Source organism: Acromyrmex echinatior, chromosome 14, assembly GCF_024713525.1.
Source record: "Acromyrmex echinatior isolate Ae372 chromosome 14, ASM2471352v2, whole genome shotgun sequence".
NCBI classification, from domain to species: Eukaryota; Metazoa; Arthropoda; class Insecta; order Hymenoptera; family Formicidae; genus Acromyrmex; species Acromyrmex echinatior.
The window spans coordinates 2,818,179-2,835,736 of NC_141865.1; the positions used below are offsets into that span (position 1 = coordinate 2,818,179).

At 33.5% G+C, this 17,558-nt stretch overlaps 3 protein-coding genes across 7 annotated transcripts in view; 1 reads left to right on the forward strand and 2 right to left on the reverse strand.

Moving 5' to 3' along the window:
* Nucleotides 1–3,437: 3,437 nt before the first annotated feature.
* Chmp1 (charged multivesicular body protein 1) lies at nucleotides 3,438–6,389 on the reverse strand. Its single transcript, XM_011059634.2, has 3 exons — nucleotides 5,783–6,389; nucleotides 4,663–5,128; nucleotides 3,438–4,459 (listed from the first exon to the last, which is right to left on the reverse strand). Exons 1-3 carry the CDS (start codon nucleotides 5,802–5,804, stop codon nucleotides 4,345–4,347), a joined length of 603 nt encoding a protein of 200 aa, XP_011057936.1. The 5' UTR covers nucleotides 5,805–6,389; the 3' UTR covers nucleotides 3,438–4,344.
* A 2,286-nt stretch (nucleotides 6,390–8,675) lies between these two features.
* On the forward strand, nucleotides 8,676–15,184 carry LOC105148125 (recQ-mediated genome instability protein 1). 5 transcript variants are annotated; one of them, XM_011059636.2, is made up of 10 exons: nucleotides 8,676–8,909; nucleotides 9,629–9,772; nucleotides 9,857–10,060; nucleotides 10,150–10,307; nucleotides 10,398–10,691; nucleotides 10,871–11,104; nucleotides 11,175–11,316; nucleotides 11,430–11,681; nucleotides 14,679–14,774; nucleotides 14,846–15,184. In XM_011059636.2, the coding sequence occupies exons 1-10, from the start codon at nucleotides 8,790–8,792 to the stop codon at nucleotides 14,987–14,989; spliced, it is 1,788 nt and encodes a 595-aa protein (XP_011057938.1). In that variant the 5' UTR covers nucleotides 8,676–8,789; the 3' UTR covers nucleotides 14,990–15,184. The 5 variants fall into 5 exon arrangements, with proteins under 5 accessions (XP_011057938.1, XP_087269438.1, XP_087269439.1 ...); XM_087413312.1 differs by having other exon boundaries at nucleotides 9,861–10,060; XM_087413313.1 differs by having other exon boundaries at nucleotides 9,660–9,772; nucleotides 9,861–10,060.
* A 179-nt stretch (nucleotides 15,185–15,363) lies between these two features.
* The window catches only part of LOC105148121 (uncharacterized), a 33,297-nt gene continuing 31,102 nt past the window's right edge, over nucleotides 15,364–17,558 (reverse strand). Inside the window, exon 5 of the mRNA XM_011059631.2 lies at nucleotides 15,364–17,454. Within this exon, the coding sequence (XP_011057933.1) occupies nucleotides 17,275–17,454 (180 nt within the window). The 3' untranslated portion in view covers nucleotides 15,364–17,274. The remainder of the gene's footprint in view (nucleotides 17,455–17,558) is intronic.

A 17,558-nucleotide genomic window follows, 5' to 3' on the forward strand; every position in this document is an offset into this window, starting at 1 on the left:
GGTTCCTGTTGCGTTCACCTCCATGCATGCGGAGTTTGGATGTAACAAAATCAATATCGGTTTTTGAAAACATTACCCGTTTTAACAATTTTCGATTTTTTTCTTATATTTTAGTTCCAGTAATAGTGTTACTCTTACAATTTATACTATATATATATATATATACACACATACCATATTTATGTACAAGATGTCTCAGACCATCCGCACATCTATTTTATCTTGGAAACAGAGCATTTTAGAAAAAACCGTTTCAGACAAAAGTTGTGGGATTCTAAATGATCTATTTAGTGATGAATCTTGGGTAATGTCACCAAGATCAGAGCAATGTCACTTTAAATTTTTTTAAATGGAACTTTCTATTTTTTATTGCATATTCTTGCACATCTCGAGAACTTTCCAAAACACTAAATAAAATATTTTTTCATGAAATACTTTTTGAGTTATAATGCTTGAAAGTTACAGTATCGCCAGCATTACCCAAAGTATCCGACCGACGGCTAAAACCTCTTAAATGTTGTTCAGAATCATGATCTGAACAACATTTATCAAAATTAAGGTCATTGGAGGCTACAGATCTATCAGTCTCACTTTCTTCATTTTGAACATTGGAGAGACTGATTGATAAGTATCTGAAAAACAATGCTCTTCTTATTCGATCGCTGAACTCCTCCCAGTACGCCTACAGGAAGGGCTGATCTACCGATACAGCTCTGCACTACTTAGTGAACGAGGTTGAGACTCAGCTGACTGTAAGGGGATACACGTTACATACAGGCGTCTTCATTGACATTAAAGGGGCTTTTGATAACACCTCAATTTCGACGATGAAGGACGCCATGATAAGACACAAAATTTCAGGCGCACTTATGAACTGGACTCAAAGCATGCTGGAGGACAGAAAACTGACCGTCAGTCAATAAATGGCAATATCATCATTGAGAGGCGTACGGTATCAAGCTGCTCGCAAGGGAGAGTTCTCTCTCCTCTGCTATGGTGCCTGGTGATACAAGCTTCTTACAATGCTGTGAGAGAATCTGGCTTTCAGATCTATGGCTACGCAGCAATAGTCAGGAGAAGCAACTTTCTTACGACTCTCAAGGAACGCATGGACGAAATCTTGATGATCGTGTAAAATTGGTGTAGGACGAGGGAACTGATAGTAAATCCAGAAAAGACCTTAGCTATGGTTTTCATCAGGAAATACAAGCCCGAACAAATAGAGCCTTTGAGGCTTTGAGGCAAGGTAATTAACTACACTAGCTTAGTATCTAGGAGTATATCTGGATCCTAAGCTGAGCTGCAAAACATCTCGAAAAGGAAAAAGCTCTATGTTGCAGAAGAGTCATGGGCAGGAACTGGGGAAATAAAAGGGCTATACAAAATAATATTATTACCAAGATTGACATATGATGCGATTGTTTGGTGGCCAAGGGTGAAGAAGATGGAGATGAGGAACTTGCTCGAGAGCCTTCAGAGGGGATACCTGAAGGCTGCGACAGGGGCCATGAAAACCACATCTACCGAGGCGCTGGAGGTGGCACTCAGTTTTCCATTCTTGCGCCTAGTGATCATCAGCATAGCAAGAGTATACAGGATGAAGTGTCAGGGGGAGGAAACCAGACTTGGCCACACTAGGCTGGGTCTCTCCGACAAGTCCCCCTTCACACTGAAGCAAGATAGGATTCCAGGAAATACCAACTGGAAAAAACCTTTAAGGTTCGAATGGAATTGGAGGTTCGAATCAGCTAGGGAAGACTGGCAAGATTCCAACTTTCTAATCAATCCAAACGTGAACATATGGTATACAGATGGATTGAGAGCAAATGATCGTTTTGAGACGGCCCCAACGCCAATTATGAAGAAAACACATCGATAGGAAAGCTGTCCATGGTTTTTCAAGCTGAGGTACTTGTCATCTCAAGATGTGCAGAACTCCTGATCGATAGAAGAATCAGGAACTGTATTTGTATCTGCTCGAATAGCAGAGTAGCTATAAATATACTTGCAAAAACTTCTACAGAACCTCTGTAGTTTGGAACTGTATGCAAGCCCTTGACAAATTAGGAGGAAGTCAAGTTATCTTAGTATTGGTCCCTGGTCATCAGGGAATACTGGGCAACGAGAGAACAGACAGGCTAACAAAGCTGGGGACAGAAATGGACCTGGCTAAACAGACCGTCGGAATTCCCTTCGAAGAAATGTCGGAGCGGGAGCACTTAAACTCCTGGAAAGAAACAAAGAGCTGCTGGCGAGCCAAGAAATTTATGGAAAAACTCAATCTGACCAGAACAAAAGAACTGGCAGCAATGGGAAGAGAAAAACTGAGAATGGGCATAGGCCTTCTTACAGGACACTTGCCCCTCAGAGCACACCCATTCAATATAGGACTGATTGAGTAGAAAAACTATTGACTATGTGGAGAGAAAAACAAAGACAGCGTGCACTTCTGTGTTGCTGTCCTATGCTTGCTTGCGAGAGATAAAAGAAATCCTAGGACTATATGTTTCTAACACCCGAAGATCTAGACGGAGCAAAGATAGACGACCTCATAAGTCTGATACACGGAGCGAAACTGGGCTTAGTTGCACTAAAAACAAACAGGGAGTGACAATGGAACTTTACAGATCTAGGTTACGTTAGGCGGCTACTATAGCCCTAGCTGCAATATTACTACTATTACTACTATTATTATTACTACTATAGGAACATGAAAAAATATTTTTATCTATTTTGTACGTAAATAAAGTCTCATAAGAAAGTTTTATATTATTATTATATAATATATTATATAATATAACTCATTTCTTTTTAAAAAATTCCTAAAAATCATGTAATTTTTCACCTTCCAAACGAGAGTAAAATTTAATGTTTATTTATAACTTTTGATCGAAACATTTTTCAAAGAAATATTTCAGATAAAATTTGCTTGTTTTTTATCGTAGACTCCAAATATATAACAATTTAGAATTTGGAGTTATGAAGTATCCTTTCATTTTCAAAGGGATAACGAAGCGAATTTTCGTTTACCTAGTTAGAAAGGCGAATACATGAAACTTTCTCATGAAATAATTTTTTAATGCAATGAATATTTTTAGAATCATTAACTTAAGTAACACTTTACATGGACCATCCTGTACAATTGTAAATAAAATTATATATAATATATACAGGATGTTCAATGAAACGGTCTGCACGACTTTTCGGACACCCGACAATTTAAAAAAAAGTTGAAAGGTGAATATTTATTTGTCTTATACAGGCTACAATATGCAATAAAAAAATATTTAAAAAAATTTTTTTCATAAAAAAATCAAAGTTATCTTAAATTTTTTAAATGACACCATACAATTTTTTCCATAATATTTGTAGGAGCGCGTAATAATTTTTGGCTGTTATACTTCTACAAAAACTGTGAAACGAAATCAATAAACCAATTGTCTGGATTTGCTACTTCATCAATTTATAAGCCAATATAGCCAATAACATTTTTATATAATATATTCATTTAAGTCTAATGTATGTCACATATAACTATTAAATCTAAAAATGTTTCCTCTTTCTTATTTGCTTTGTCTTATCCTAAAATCCCAAAATCAATATGTGTAATAAGCCTTAAATCTTAAAAAGTTCATCAATCAAAGTCGATTATTTTTATACTCATTCTTTTCAACTGTAAATGATTAATTTCTTAAGGCTCAAGACTTATTATACCTATTGTGTTTCAGAACTTATAGTATATTGAAGACTTATACTATATTAAAGTTTGTGAATGTGTTATCATCAGGAATGCATCGGACATCCGAAAAGTATTATCCGGCATTTTTTTGCTATCCGATCAGATAATCGAATATCGTTAGGTATCCGAGAATATATCTAGTTGAAATTTTATATCATTAAATTGATTTTTTATTATATAAATTTATTGTATGTTTTGTAAATAAATATGCTCTTATATATTGCTGCAAAATTATAATTTTTCTCTATAGTTATCATCTCTATTGATAATCAAACTTGAACGATAACATTAAATTCATAATCATTATTACTATTTTTCTCTCATAATCGCTTTTTCATTTTGCTCTTTTTTCTTGTTTTATTCAGCTGTTTTTTAAACATTGTCGTGGAATCCGGTCGGATATCCAGCATCCGACTTGAAAAATTGCCTTTCTAAATATCCGATGTAATATTTTGGATATCCGATATCAGATAATTTTACAATCCGATGCATTCCTAATTTCGGCCATAAGACTATAATAATTATTATAACAATATTATATTATTGGGAATATATTACATAATTTATAAAATACCTTAATTATAATATACATTAAAGCAGTTTCATTATTCTCTAAGTCGTGCTAATCTTTGTGTTAATTCATCTTGCTCCTGGCTTACTGCTGTTGAAGTGCCAATACTGCCAAGTTGACCTGATGGAAGTTCCATGTTCAATTCCAATCTGCACAAAAATAAAGTCAAGTAATTTTATAACTATCCAATAAATAAAATTTTTTTCAAATACAATTCAAAGTAATAAGTTTTTGTTGCTTTAAATAATATTTAAAATAATTCCTCTTTGTATTATATATATATAAGACAGGAATTTAAGCTCTTTGCTTAATCATAAAAAACTTGAAATAACAATTAGAAATAGATTCCTACCCAGCTTCGTCTGCAACTTGCTGCATCAGAGAATCTACATCATTCTGGGGTACATTAGTAGTCGTAGTTTGCGACATAGCGTTCTCCATGTATGAACTTTGCACATCTAGATCCTCAAATTGGCTCTCAAATTTATCCATAAGTCCAGAGATCTTCTCTAAGTTCATTGATTTCATAGCAGCATCCATGGCTTTGACAACACCAGCCATGGATTGAGTAACTTTGCGAGTTGTCAATGCAGTCTGCACTCTACTAGCTACTGCATCTACTCTGGCGCTCATTCTAAGATAATTCAAGGCTTGATTCTTCTGTCGAATTGCATTCTCTGCATGAATGCGAGCGCCTTCCATATTTCCCTTTTGTATTGCCTTCTTGATCTTTGTCTTCTCTATCTTCTCTTCCTTCTCGCATTTCTTTGAGTTTCTTTCTAATTCTTTCACCGCAAATTTTAAATTAAATAGATTCTCTGTATTTTTTGGAAATTAAGGAAATTTCTACTATAACTTGCTTTGTTTATAAATTGATATAAATTATAAATAGTTTGATTTCAGAAAATAGGAGAGTTACTATTCCATTACTTTTTATAATAACAATTTGATAAAGTTTTGCAATTTTGTATGATTATACAAAGTAACAGTCATAAATAAAAGTTGAGAAAATCACTTAGAAAAATAACTTGCACCATTACGAATTTACTTACTGAAAAAAGTAATTTGTAACCAAAAATGAGTTACAAGCCATGACTAAAACACGAGTTACAAGTGCCGAGTTAAATTCTTCAATAACAAGTGAGTTTTCAAATTTATTACAAGTATAATGATTGAGTGACTTCCCAACGTTAAATGTCAAAATGACAAGATATAGACAAAAAAATATTTTGAATATAAGATCAGATTGAATATCACCTACAATCCAATTTATACGAGTACATCATCAACTGTTACAAATATATGTATAAGAATAAATTATAAATTTAGAATTTTTAGGTTTAACAAACCTTGTTAGCATATCTTTTGAAGATGCTTTCATATTAATTTGTTGTTTTACATTTAATTTCATAAGAAAAAACGTTTTACATTTCAACAACATTTCAGTGTACAATTATAATTTCAAAGGATACTTTCCATCTGAGAGACGGACATAGCTGACTGTTCGACCCCCGTTGTGATGAGAATATAGTTCTAACCTCGAAGATAAGATGAATTACCAAGTTTTAACACTGATCTTTGCCGATACCGTGTAACGTAAATAAAGTAAAAAAGTAGCACGAAATTGTCACAAAAAAATGCAAGTGTACACACAATAACACATTACTTGGACTTGAAGAAACGTGCTATCTTTTGATTGACATGAATCCTCTTTTTCTTCTACAAGAAGTATAGAGAATAGGAGGCCGAACTAGATAGGTTTCTGAATTGATATGCGTATTGATAGTGCTCGGTAGATGGTGTTTGAATCGCAAAACTGTGGCATTGCAAGCGTTAGTTGCGGTACTCGAGTCAGCTCTTCTCTCTCTCTCTCTCTCTCTCTCTGATGTCATGACGTTCTGCGTGCGAACTTTTTGTAAATCTCTGCGATCTTTAGATTTTAAGTTAGTGCTCGGTAAGATTAATCATCACTTTATGTTCATTGCGAGATCGGCATCGATTATGTCGTTAGGTAATTACTCGCGCCGTCAGATAAATGTTTATGTTGTAGATTTTTTAGTTTTTCGTATTCTAACCTAATAATATACCGATATCCGTCAAAACGCACGCAATTACGTCTCTACTCTTTCGATCTGTACGTTCCAAATATTTATTTATTTGAGTATATATTAAATCGCTTTAAGCCGGAATCAGACTACGCATTGAAGAATGAGATTAAAGATGGAAAGATTGAAGTTTGACCAATCAAAATAAAAGGAGCCAAAACTTCTTTGTTCTCATTGGTTCAAATTTCAATTTTTAATCTTTGATCTCAATCTGTAATCCAATAGTTTGATTTCGGCCTAAGGACTATTCCACACAAACTTACATAGCCGCAAAACGTATCTATAAATCATTCAATCGTATTTTATATTTGTCTTTATGACAGAAACGTGATAATTTTCTTTATGCAATTTTGTTTATGCGACTATGCAAATTTGTGTGGAATGGCCCTAAGTCAGAAACAATGGCCTAGTTTTCACCGGGAGGGTTTAATCCGAATCAGAATATAAGAATCAACCAATTACAGTCGAGTATTTCCCTGTTACAATCGAACGAATAGGGGAATCCTCGACTGTAGTTCCCTCTCGATACAATTAAAAAAAAACAGGGAATAGAGAACAGAGAATAAAAATTTCAATCTATTAGAAATCATATTGTGGCATACATAGTCTCTGATTGAAATTCTTATTCTCTGTTCTCTATTTCCTGTTCCTTTTATTGTGCGGAGCCCCTAAAGCCATGATCAGACTATGCATTGGAAATTGAGATTAAGAATTGCTCAATCACATTATGAATTGTATCCAACAGCAGTTAAGATTAAAATTAGTAAGAATATCGGGATAGCTAGAATTACACATAATAAAAATTATTGAATACGCATTTAATTGCATTCACGTTTTAATTATGTTGTATTTGTATTTCTTATAACTCTTTATAATTTATTATTTGTACACACACAATACATTTGATGAGATTAGTCACTGTAAGGCTAATCACTCAAGAAGTCGCTTATGAATAGAGACATTATTTGGCTGCTATCGATTTGGACGCTTTCAGCGCTTTTCAGTATTTCTATTCTTATTTTACGTCTAAGGAACGATAAAGATAAAATGATTACACAAACGCTTAAAGCGCGTAAATGTCCAAATCGACCGCAGCCTTTGACATCATGCTCTGAAAATAAAGCCGGTTCTACATTAATTGCAATCTGAAGTTTGGATTTTGAAATCAACGTTTCATTGGCTGTCGCAACAAACTTGCGATCAACTTACAACTAATATAGAACCAGCTTAATAGGAAAGACGTAAATTGTCATTGGGTGCATTCAGTATTACAATCGTTCACTGAGCGCTCAGTGAGCTTTTGCCTTTGATGGGCATATTCCTTTAGATTTAAAAATATAGACCAAACAGATACAAGATCATAGTACTGAATGCACCCATTAAAACTGCATGAAGAATGGAACATTCTTTATGTAAAATTGATATAACATCTACCATGCAAACTGCGAGAACGGTGTGGTGGAACGAAAGCGATATCTCGATCGAACTCATTCAGATGACCACTTTTGACCACGTTCGACGACCTCATCCATGTAACTTTGGCCTCCTATTCTCTATATTTTATGAACACAGCTGATACACGTAATCTCAACCGCTAACGAAATACAGAGTTCATTCTGCTAACAAAATCAACAGAGTACATTCTTTTTTTTCAATTTTGGCTCCTACCTTTAGTAAATCAGGGAGATTAATAGCGCCATACGAAGTACAAATTACTAGCGATCTTAAAGTTTAAACACAATAGGCAACAGTGAATAATGAGCCGTCCAATCAGAGCTCTGGAATATAATGTCGAACATATACACCAGAGCTTTATGATTGTATACTTAGATGACTTGTTATTCCCTGTTGCCTATTGTGTTTAAACCTTTATGCTATGTTTATGCAGCTCATGTCATTTTGTGTATGATGGCCCTATCCACACAACTTGCATAGCTGTATAAATATATGCATAAAAAAAATTATCCAATCGCATTTCTCCTATATAGACGCACGTAAAATGCGATTGGATAATTTTTTTATATATAGATAATCCTTAATCGCGACATTCGGTGACATCCATAGAAAGAGACGGTCGAGATTTTGAGAGAGACGCTTGCAAACTGAGCACACCATTGGCCTAGTTTCCACTGGAAACCGGATCAGAATGTAAGAACCAATCAACTACACTCGAGTATTCTCCTGTTACAGTCGAACGACAGAGGAATACTCGACTGTAGTTGGTTCTTACATTCTGATCCGGATTAAACCCTCGGTGGAAACTAAGCTCATGATTCTTACTTGTATCACGGAAAAGCATGCAACGGGCGTGAATCTATTGTAACAATAAAAATCGATATTGATTGAAAAATTGTGAATTTGTTATCTCGCGAAAATGAATGAGAATTTGCTAAGACGAATAAAAAACCAATTAAACGCAAAATTTTATGTGATGAATGACGCGTGGCTAAAAGATTGCGTCGAATTCTTTATTAGGGACAAAGTTTCTCATGAAGTATGTTATTAATTATTGCCAAATTGAATGCGTTTTGCATAATGCATCAATTTAACTTTAATTTGAAACGACAATGATAAGATGGTACATTATGTATAAAGCGGAACGCGTCGATTTTTATTTTGTTTTATATATATTTTTATTAATTAAAGTTAAGGAACAGTAACATGTTATTATTTTGAATCTTCTGACGAAGAAATGTTGAGCGAGAGAAATGTTTTGTTATAACTTGTTAACTCTTATCTCATCGAACGAAATTTTTTATAATTTGTGCTGTAATAAGAATTAAAATTAAAAATATATTTAAAAGTAATTAAAATATTTTACTTAATAATTTGTCACTTTATACTTGGTTTAATGCTTGAAATATATTTGACATGCGAAATCAGTTTGTAAAAAATAACAGTAGAAAAAAAGAGCTTATTAATTGTTAAGCAATATTGAACCACTGATTATTAAAATTCTTTAACAATTCAATGGTTCAATGTTAAAGAATTTTAACAACTCAGTGATTCAATATTGTTTAACAATAAGCTCTTTTTTTTCTGTTATTTTTTACAGACTGATTTCGCATGCAATACAAATATATTTCATGAATTAAACTAAATACAAAGTGACATGTTATTAATTTACAATTGCTATTGGCAATACAAGTAATAATAAAGACTCTAATTCCATTAATATTCGAGATAATTAACTTCTATTGATTATTATTACAGATAACAGATAAGCATATTTTCGAATTTGTAGAGGGCCAATGGCAACTGAGTGATCTGCGGGAGATTAACAATGAAAATGGATGTTTGCCAAGGAATCTGGCTCAGCAGACACACATTGTATTAACTGGTACCTACATCCTCCAGGTGAGCTGTTTGTGGTTTTTTTTTATCATAGCACATATTTTTTACCTTAGACATCCAAATGCAGATCATCTGATATGAATATAGGTAGACAAGATGTACGATATAGCGAGCTCCAAATATAAGCAGCTTTGTGAAATTCGTAAAATCGACAACCAGAACTTGGAAGTAAAGGAAGAAGAGCAGCCGATGGAGTGGCAACCCAAAGGTAGAAGAATGATGCAACTTTGTTTAACTGATGGAGTACAAGATGTCACTGCGATAGAGTATACTTCACTTAAACAAATAACTGTACGGCTTTTTCAAATGAATGCAAATTTCTCTCTCTCTTTCTCTCATCCAGATTATCAAATTAAAACATTAAAAATGTTTCTTCACAGGATATATTACTTCCTGGCTATAAGGTAATGATAATTGGCCCAATCCACTGCAGACGTGGTGTTATTCTCCTAGAAGATGGCAAGTACAAGGAAGTTGGTGGAGAAGTGGAAACTTTGTTGAAATCTAACGCACTAGAAAATGTCTTGGCAAGAGCTTTGTAAGATTTGATCCAATTTTCTTCGAGTTTGAATTATTTTTTATTCTTTGACTCCAATTTTTTGATTTCTATGTTCATTCAATTGTCCAGAGGAGAACCTGAAAACCCCGATCCATATAATGATAATGGATTATCCAGAATCATGAATCAGAATGTTCAAAACACAGCATCTAATTCTAATAACAATGACAGTTTTTTCGATGATGGCTTTGAAGAAGCTGTTGACTTGGAAGCAGTGACAACAATTGAACAACGAAGCCAGGAAATTAATGCTATTCAAGAAAACTTTAGAAATACGTATGATCACAAACAAGTAGATAGGAAAGAAACGAATGAAATTATGCAAACCTTGGAAGATATAGACTTTGAACCCATAGAAGATTGGTAAGTATTAAAGACAGTTTCTTAATATAAATTTAATTCAGGTAACAATTGATATCGTTTTTAGTTATATAAGAATTTGCTTCAAAATTCACAATTTTTCTGATTTTTACAAAAATAAATTTTATCGTGCTGTGTAGTGTCCTCTAATTTTACTGTAATAATTTAAATAATCATTCTAGGTTCAATGATTTCCCAACAAGATCTTCACGGATATCGCCGTCACAAATGGAGACTAAGAAAGTTGCTAAGGATGATAGAACGACGGTTGAACAAACAACTTCTGTACTCAATTTTCACAGCAAGTTATCGCTTTCTACGAAATCTATTCAGAATCAAAATTTTTCAGAATTTCCTGATGACGATTTAGACTTAGATGATTGTGACATCATAATTAAGACAAAGGAATCACAGAGGTTCTCTATGCATCTTCATATTATTTTCGATATTTATCTGTTATTTATTTTTTTATTTAACATTTTTTAGTCAACAAGGTGAAAATCCTTTAATGAATAAAACTAAAACATGTCTCTCGTTAAAACCGTCTACGAAATTGACAAATCGTAATGCTCCAAAAGAAATTAAAAAAAGTACATCCATGAAAGTGGCACAAAACGAAAAATCAGTGGTATATAATATTTATAATTTAGTATTTTTTTTTACTATGAATTATTTTTATATTTTTTCTTTTTTAATTGAAACTGCTTTCTCTTCTTATTTAACTTCATAATTTTGCCAAAGGTAAACACTTCGAGAGTACAGCAAGTACCAGAGACTAAAACTATTTCTGATTTCATCAAGCCTCAACCAGCTTCCAAAATCTGCGATGTCTTGCGCGATGTCTTACGCGAGCCTATTACGGAAAAAACATATAAGACAGTGAGAGGTCAGGTGAAGAACCATTCGACGTTAACGAAACAGGGTAAATGCTGGTCGGTAACAGCACTGATCACGGATTACACTTCCAGTGTAGAAGTTTGTTTCGATTCTGAAGTACGTGAGATAAAATGATTTCTTAAGGCTTTTATTGCTGTCATTTATTATTGAAAGAGGGAAATCGTGAGAAGTTTCTTTTCTCATTTCTTAGCCTACGACAAGAGTCCTAACATCGATATTTTTAACTCTCGGGAGATCGTGGTATATCTGAGAGATACATACAAAATATAAATATATATTTATAAATGTTTTTAAACAGCCATTTATTGGATAAACAGTAACTGTTATATGAGTTATTAAGACAGTTGAGACAATCATATTATAAAGTCACAGAAAAATATAATTATGACGTAATGTGGGAGTATTATATGGGGTTTTTATTATTGTTAAAGAATCCCGCACTAATCCTATATGAAATTGGATCCCGGTGAAATCAAATGGTTTTCATATATGTTATAACTTATGACCTGTTAAAGAAAACGTATAAATTTTAGCACAAAAAAATGAACAGTTTTTGTGTACGATTCAATTATAATCACTGAAATCTGACCATAAAACACTCAATAACTTTTAAACGGCTGATCTAAAATTAGTGTTTTGAAAAGGTATCAATAAGGACTATAAGAAAATGGAAGAAAAAGTGGTAGGTCACACTTAAAAAATCCGAGTTGACTTTGCCCTATCTTGGCGACCACCCAAAGTCAAAATGATGAAGCCAGCGGTTAGGCCTTTTTAAATTCTACAACTTTTATCTAAAATATTTTTTTATAAAACTTATAATTTTCCAGATATTTTGCTGTCTCAGAACATTTGATGTTCTTTATATGGTGCCACATATAATTACATACTATCATATATATAATCAAGATACATGTATGTATAAAACGATATTTTGGTACTGAATATATAATATAATTCTCAGAATCTGAATGATGAAAATAACTTAATAAATAATTGAGAAATAATTAATTTTTTATTAAATAATAATTGCATATCGCATGAACACACGCACACGCACGCACGTACGCACACGGGACTCCTAGCGTGTCATTGATCCTGGAGTACGCTACGTATTCTAACAAAGTATCGTTTTATACATGTGTACATATCTTGGACATTATATATGATAATATGTAATTACATATGGAATATAATTATAATATATGTGGCATTAAATACAGAGTGTCTTAGACCCGTATATCCCTTTTATGTCGAAAACAGAGCATTTTAGAAAAAAACATTTCAGACAAAAGTTGTAGGTTCTAAATGATTTATTTAGTGATCTGATTAATCTAATCTTGGGTGGCGTCACCAAGATCAGAGCAATGTTATTTTTTTTAAGTGGAACCCTATTTTTGATTGCATATTTTTATAACACACTTCGAGAGCTTTCTAAAACACTATAATAAAATATTTTTTCATGAAGTACTTTTTGAGTTATAAGGCTTGAAAGTTACAGTATCAACATTCAGCATCACCCAAAGTGTCCGACCGACGGCTAAAATCTCTTGAATGTTGTTCAGAATTATATTCCGAACATTCATTAAGATCAAGGTCACTTCAATCAAAGATCAAAATCAAGATCAAGATTATCCAAGGAGATTGTTTCTTTTATTTTCATTTTTACGTAAAAATGAACTTTTAGTGCAAAAATGAAAATAAGAGGAATAATCTCCAATGGCGTTAATCTTGACAAATATTATCTAGGTCATGATCCTGAATTTAGAGGTTTCAACCGTCGGTCGGACATCTTGCATAATGCTAATGTCGATGGTACTGTAACTTTCAAGCTTTATAATTTGAAAAGTACTTCATGAAAAAATATTTTGTTAGTGGAAAGCTCTCAAGGTGTACTAACAAGGATATGCAATAAAAAATAGGAGATTCCATTTAAAAAATTCAAAGTGACATTGCTGTGACCTCTCCCCCCCTCCCATTGTTCCTTGGTAATGTCAATCAAGGTCAAACTGATCAGATCACTAAATAGATCATTTAGAACCCACAACTTTTGTCTGAAACGTTTTTTTCCAAAATGCTCTGTTTCCGAGATAAAAGGGATGTACGGGTGGTCCGAGACCCGGTATAATCATATAAGGAACATAAAATGTTCCGAGACGGCAAAATATCTTAAAAACTACAAGTTTTATAAAAAAATGTTTAAATAAAAGTTGTAGAGTTTAAAAAGACCTAGCCGCTGGCTTCATCATTTTGACTTTGGATGGCGTCGCCAAGGTAAGGCAAAGTTAACTCGAATTTTTTAAGTGAGACCCCCACTTTTTCTTTCATTTTCTTATACTCCTTGTTGAGATCTTTTCAAAACATTATAATTTTATCTATTTTGAATTAGCCGTTTAGAAGTTATTGAGTATTTTATGGTCAAATTTCAGCGACTATAGGTAAATCGTACACAAAAACTGTTCATTTTTTTTTTGCACTATATAAAACTTATACGTTTTTTTTAGCAGGTCATAAGCTATAACATATATGAAAACCATTTGATTTCACCGGGATCCAATTTCATATAGGATTAGTGCGGGATTTTTTATAATTTGCAACTTTTAATTATAAGCTAATATTGAGAATGACCCGATAGTCGTCGAAATGTTTGTTTAGAATTATTTTATTGTTTATATTATTCTTAGCACTAAACATCTAATTTGACTCGTAGCCCTAGTGTTTTCATTGTTTTATTATAAAATATAAATATAAATTTTGATAAATTGTACACTGAGAAAAATTTCTATTTGAAAATAGACGAACTAGAAGAATCCAATCATATTTTAAAAATTCTGATTATCTCAATTAGAATTATAATAAATTCTATCAGAAAATTCTAATTTTTCTATTTTCAATCAGAATTTTAATGCAATCAGACTTTTTTGCAGTGTTGTTATTGAAATAAAACATTTTCATGCATTCACATTTTTTTTTGTGAAAGATGCAATATTTATTTAAGATATTTGTATTTCTCAGATACACCGTGATCTCTGGCGTGATATTAAGGATCGCGACCTCCCGAGAGTTGATAAACGTAAATTATTGAAATGCTTTTAGATTCTGGAGGGTTTTCTCGGATTCACCGTACAAGAATTTGTGCAGAAAAAGAAACTTGCCAAGATAGATCCTCAAGTAAATAGCGAACTACGATTGGTAAGATGGATATGTATTCGTGATATAGTAATTGTCAAGGATAAATTTTCTGTCAAATCTAAATTTTTCAGAGTCTACGCAAAGCACAACATGATATTCAGAATTTGGATGCTTTGTTGAAATTGGAATTGGTTCAAGATCAAATGCCCAAAATCGTTGGTATCACGCAATTGACTACACAACAAAAGGAAGATCTTACGAAAAGATCTGCATGAAATATGTAAGTTGCGAGAGATACTTGATAATTTTTCAGAATTTAAAAATAATTGATAAACATAATGCTGCAGTCAGAATTATAAATAATAATCACAAAAAATTTTAATTAAATTAGATTTAGGAATTAATTAAAAATATTTTTGTACAATTTATCATAAATGTTATTTGTAATAAATAAAACAATTCAACAGTTAGCATTAAGTTTAAGAACATACGACGTCACTCTCCTATATGTTCTATCCTATTTTGGACATATCTATCTCTAGTTTTGAAACTATCTATTTTAAAATCTGCTTTAATATTAAAAATTAGTTTCTTTATGTACTTTTACGCATAAAGAAATTGTTGCTGACCAAAAGAGAACAAATTCTGATTAACGAATTGCATGATCATAGCATTTATTAACTAGTACATACAATTGATCATCGCGCAGTGGTACATTTTTGTCTCAACTCATTGTTTATCCTCATTTACTTTTCTCTCTCATTTGTTCATACTTTTTTGTCACTCACACGCAGTATATTCTCTCTCGCATTCTTGTTTTCTCACTCATTCAAGTCACGTGATAACAAGTTCACAATTTTTCAATTAATATCGTTTTTTTATTGTTACAATATTTACGCTTATTGCACGCTTTTCCGTGATATAAAATTCATTCCACTTTCTCTCTCTTTCTCTCTCTCTCTCTCTCTCTCTCTCTCTCTCTCTCTCTCTCTCTCTCTCTCTCGCTCGCTCGCTCGCTCTCTCACTCCCTCTGTTTTCTATTCTCACTCTCTCGAGATATAAAATAAATTGTTGAAACACATCGCACCGATGATTCTGTCTCTAAGGAGGATCTGCAAATAAATTGTTTAAATAACAATAATTTAAATATAAATATCAACGCAATATGTCTCGTGAATTTCTACAATTGTCGACATTGGGCTTCTCTCTCTTTATCCTTGATCCTTTCCTTCTTTCCGTTTTGATGAGCGCAACGACAATGTCGTTTCTTGTCAGTGGCATCAGTCTGCCTTTCGTTGATCTAACTAAAGTTTGTCCTTTGTAAAATAACATTCTCGCAATAACTATTATCGTAGGAAACGCACATTGACTGCTTCGAGCCTTCGGGTCTTCCGACACTGTAGAACTCCCGAATTCGCGAGTTACCGAAGACACAGATCCTCGGAAACTTACATATGTATGATGATCTTAATATTTTATCTTATCGGAAATGCTTGATCGGTGTAATTAAATTTAAGAAAATTTAACTAAAATTCTCGAATCTCTGTAACCTTAACTAATAGAAGCCACTAAAGTTAGATCCTGGATACCTTGAATCCTGGGAAAGTCGAGATCATAAATAAGTCACTACTTATCCTTCAACTAGAGTTGTATCTTTACGTGTTCTAATCCTTATATCATAGCAATTTGAATCTCTGAGTTCGCAGATCTATGGATTCTCGGAAATGCTCCAATCCTCCAAAATTGAGATTATTTTGAAATTTTCCATTCTTTGAAATTTCAAGTTTTCTGATTTTTAAAATTTCAGATTTATATTTTCTTTGATTCGATAATTAGAACTGTGATGATTAATTCTGGTTTTTTGAGGCCTTTCGAATTTTAGAAAATTTTGATCATTTGAAATTTTCAGATCTATGATATAATAACAGTTTCCTCAAGTCATCGATAATCGTGGATTCTTGGTATCTCGGATCCCAGGCTTTCACGAAATTTTCGGATCTTTACGGATCCTTTAAACTCGCATAATGCTCTCTCACTGTCTCCCGACTTCTCTACAGAATGATGAGCTTTCGAGGAATTAGTTTTCGAGGATGTTCGACGAGCGTCGTCATGTCCGAGTCTTCCTCGGCCGGGACGATTTTCTGCAGTTCAACAGTACATGAGAGGCGCAGATCGATCACCAAGACGGCGGCGATGTCCTTGAGATCATTGGATCGCTTCTATCGATCGCAAATATCGCCGTATATGAATCGCGTGGGAACTCTCACGGTTGCTGCCTTAGTATCATGTTAAAATGTGTATTTTATATTATTGTTGTGTGTATACGGTATGTGTGTGTATGTGTGTGTGTTGTGTGTGTGTGTGGGATCAGTCCGCGCACACGTATACTAATAGATATCGATGGAACTGCCAGAGATGAGAAAAGCAGAACTCTAACGGAAATTTACCTACATAATCTCGTCGTTTCAACAATACGGCGCTTCCGACAGTTAATGTGGCGTGTACATGAGTGTATGTTTTCTGCGTGTACGTGTATATACGAAAGGTGGTTTTAGGTGGTTTACCAAAAGGTATAACCGCCCTCCGTTCCTCCTCCCAGGAACGAGCCCTTCTTTTGCGAGAGGGCTACACTATGGCCGGCCATCGCGGCCAGCTGCGCAGCGTTCGCGGCCACTCCGGGTGGCGGTGGTGGCAACACCGGTTGCGAGATGCCGTCGAACCGGGTACCGTCAAAACCATTCTGCGAAACAAATATTAGGAATGTCAATAATTAAAATCTCTTGGAGATGAACTCCGATATCTTTTTTAAGGTCTTAGCAGAAAGGCTGACTTATAATTTTAAGA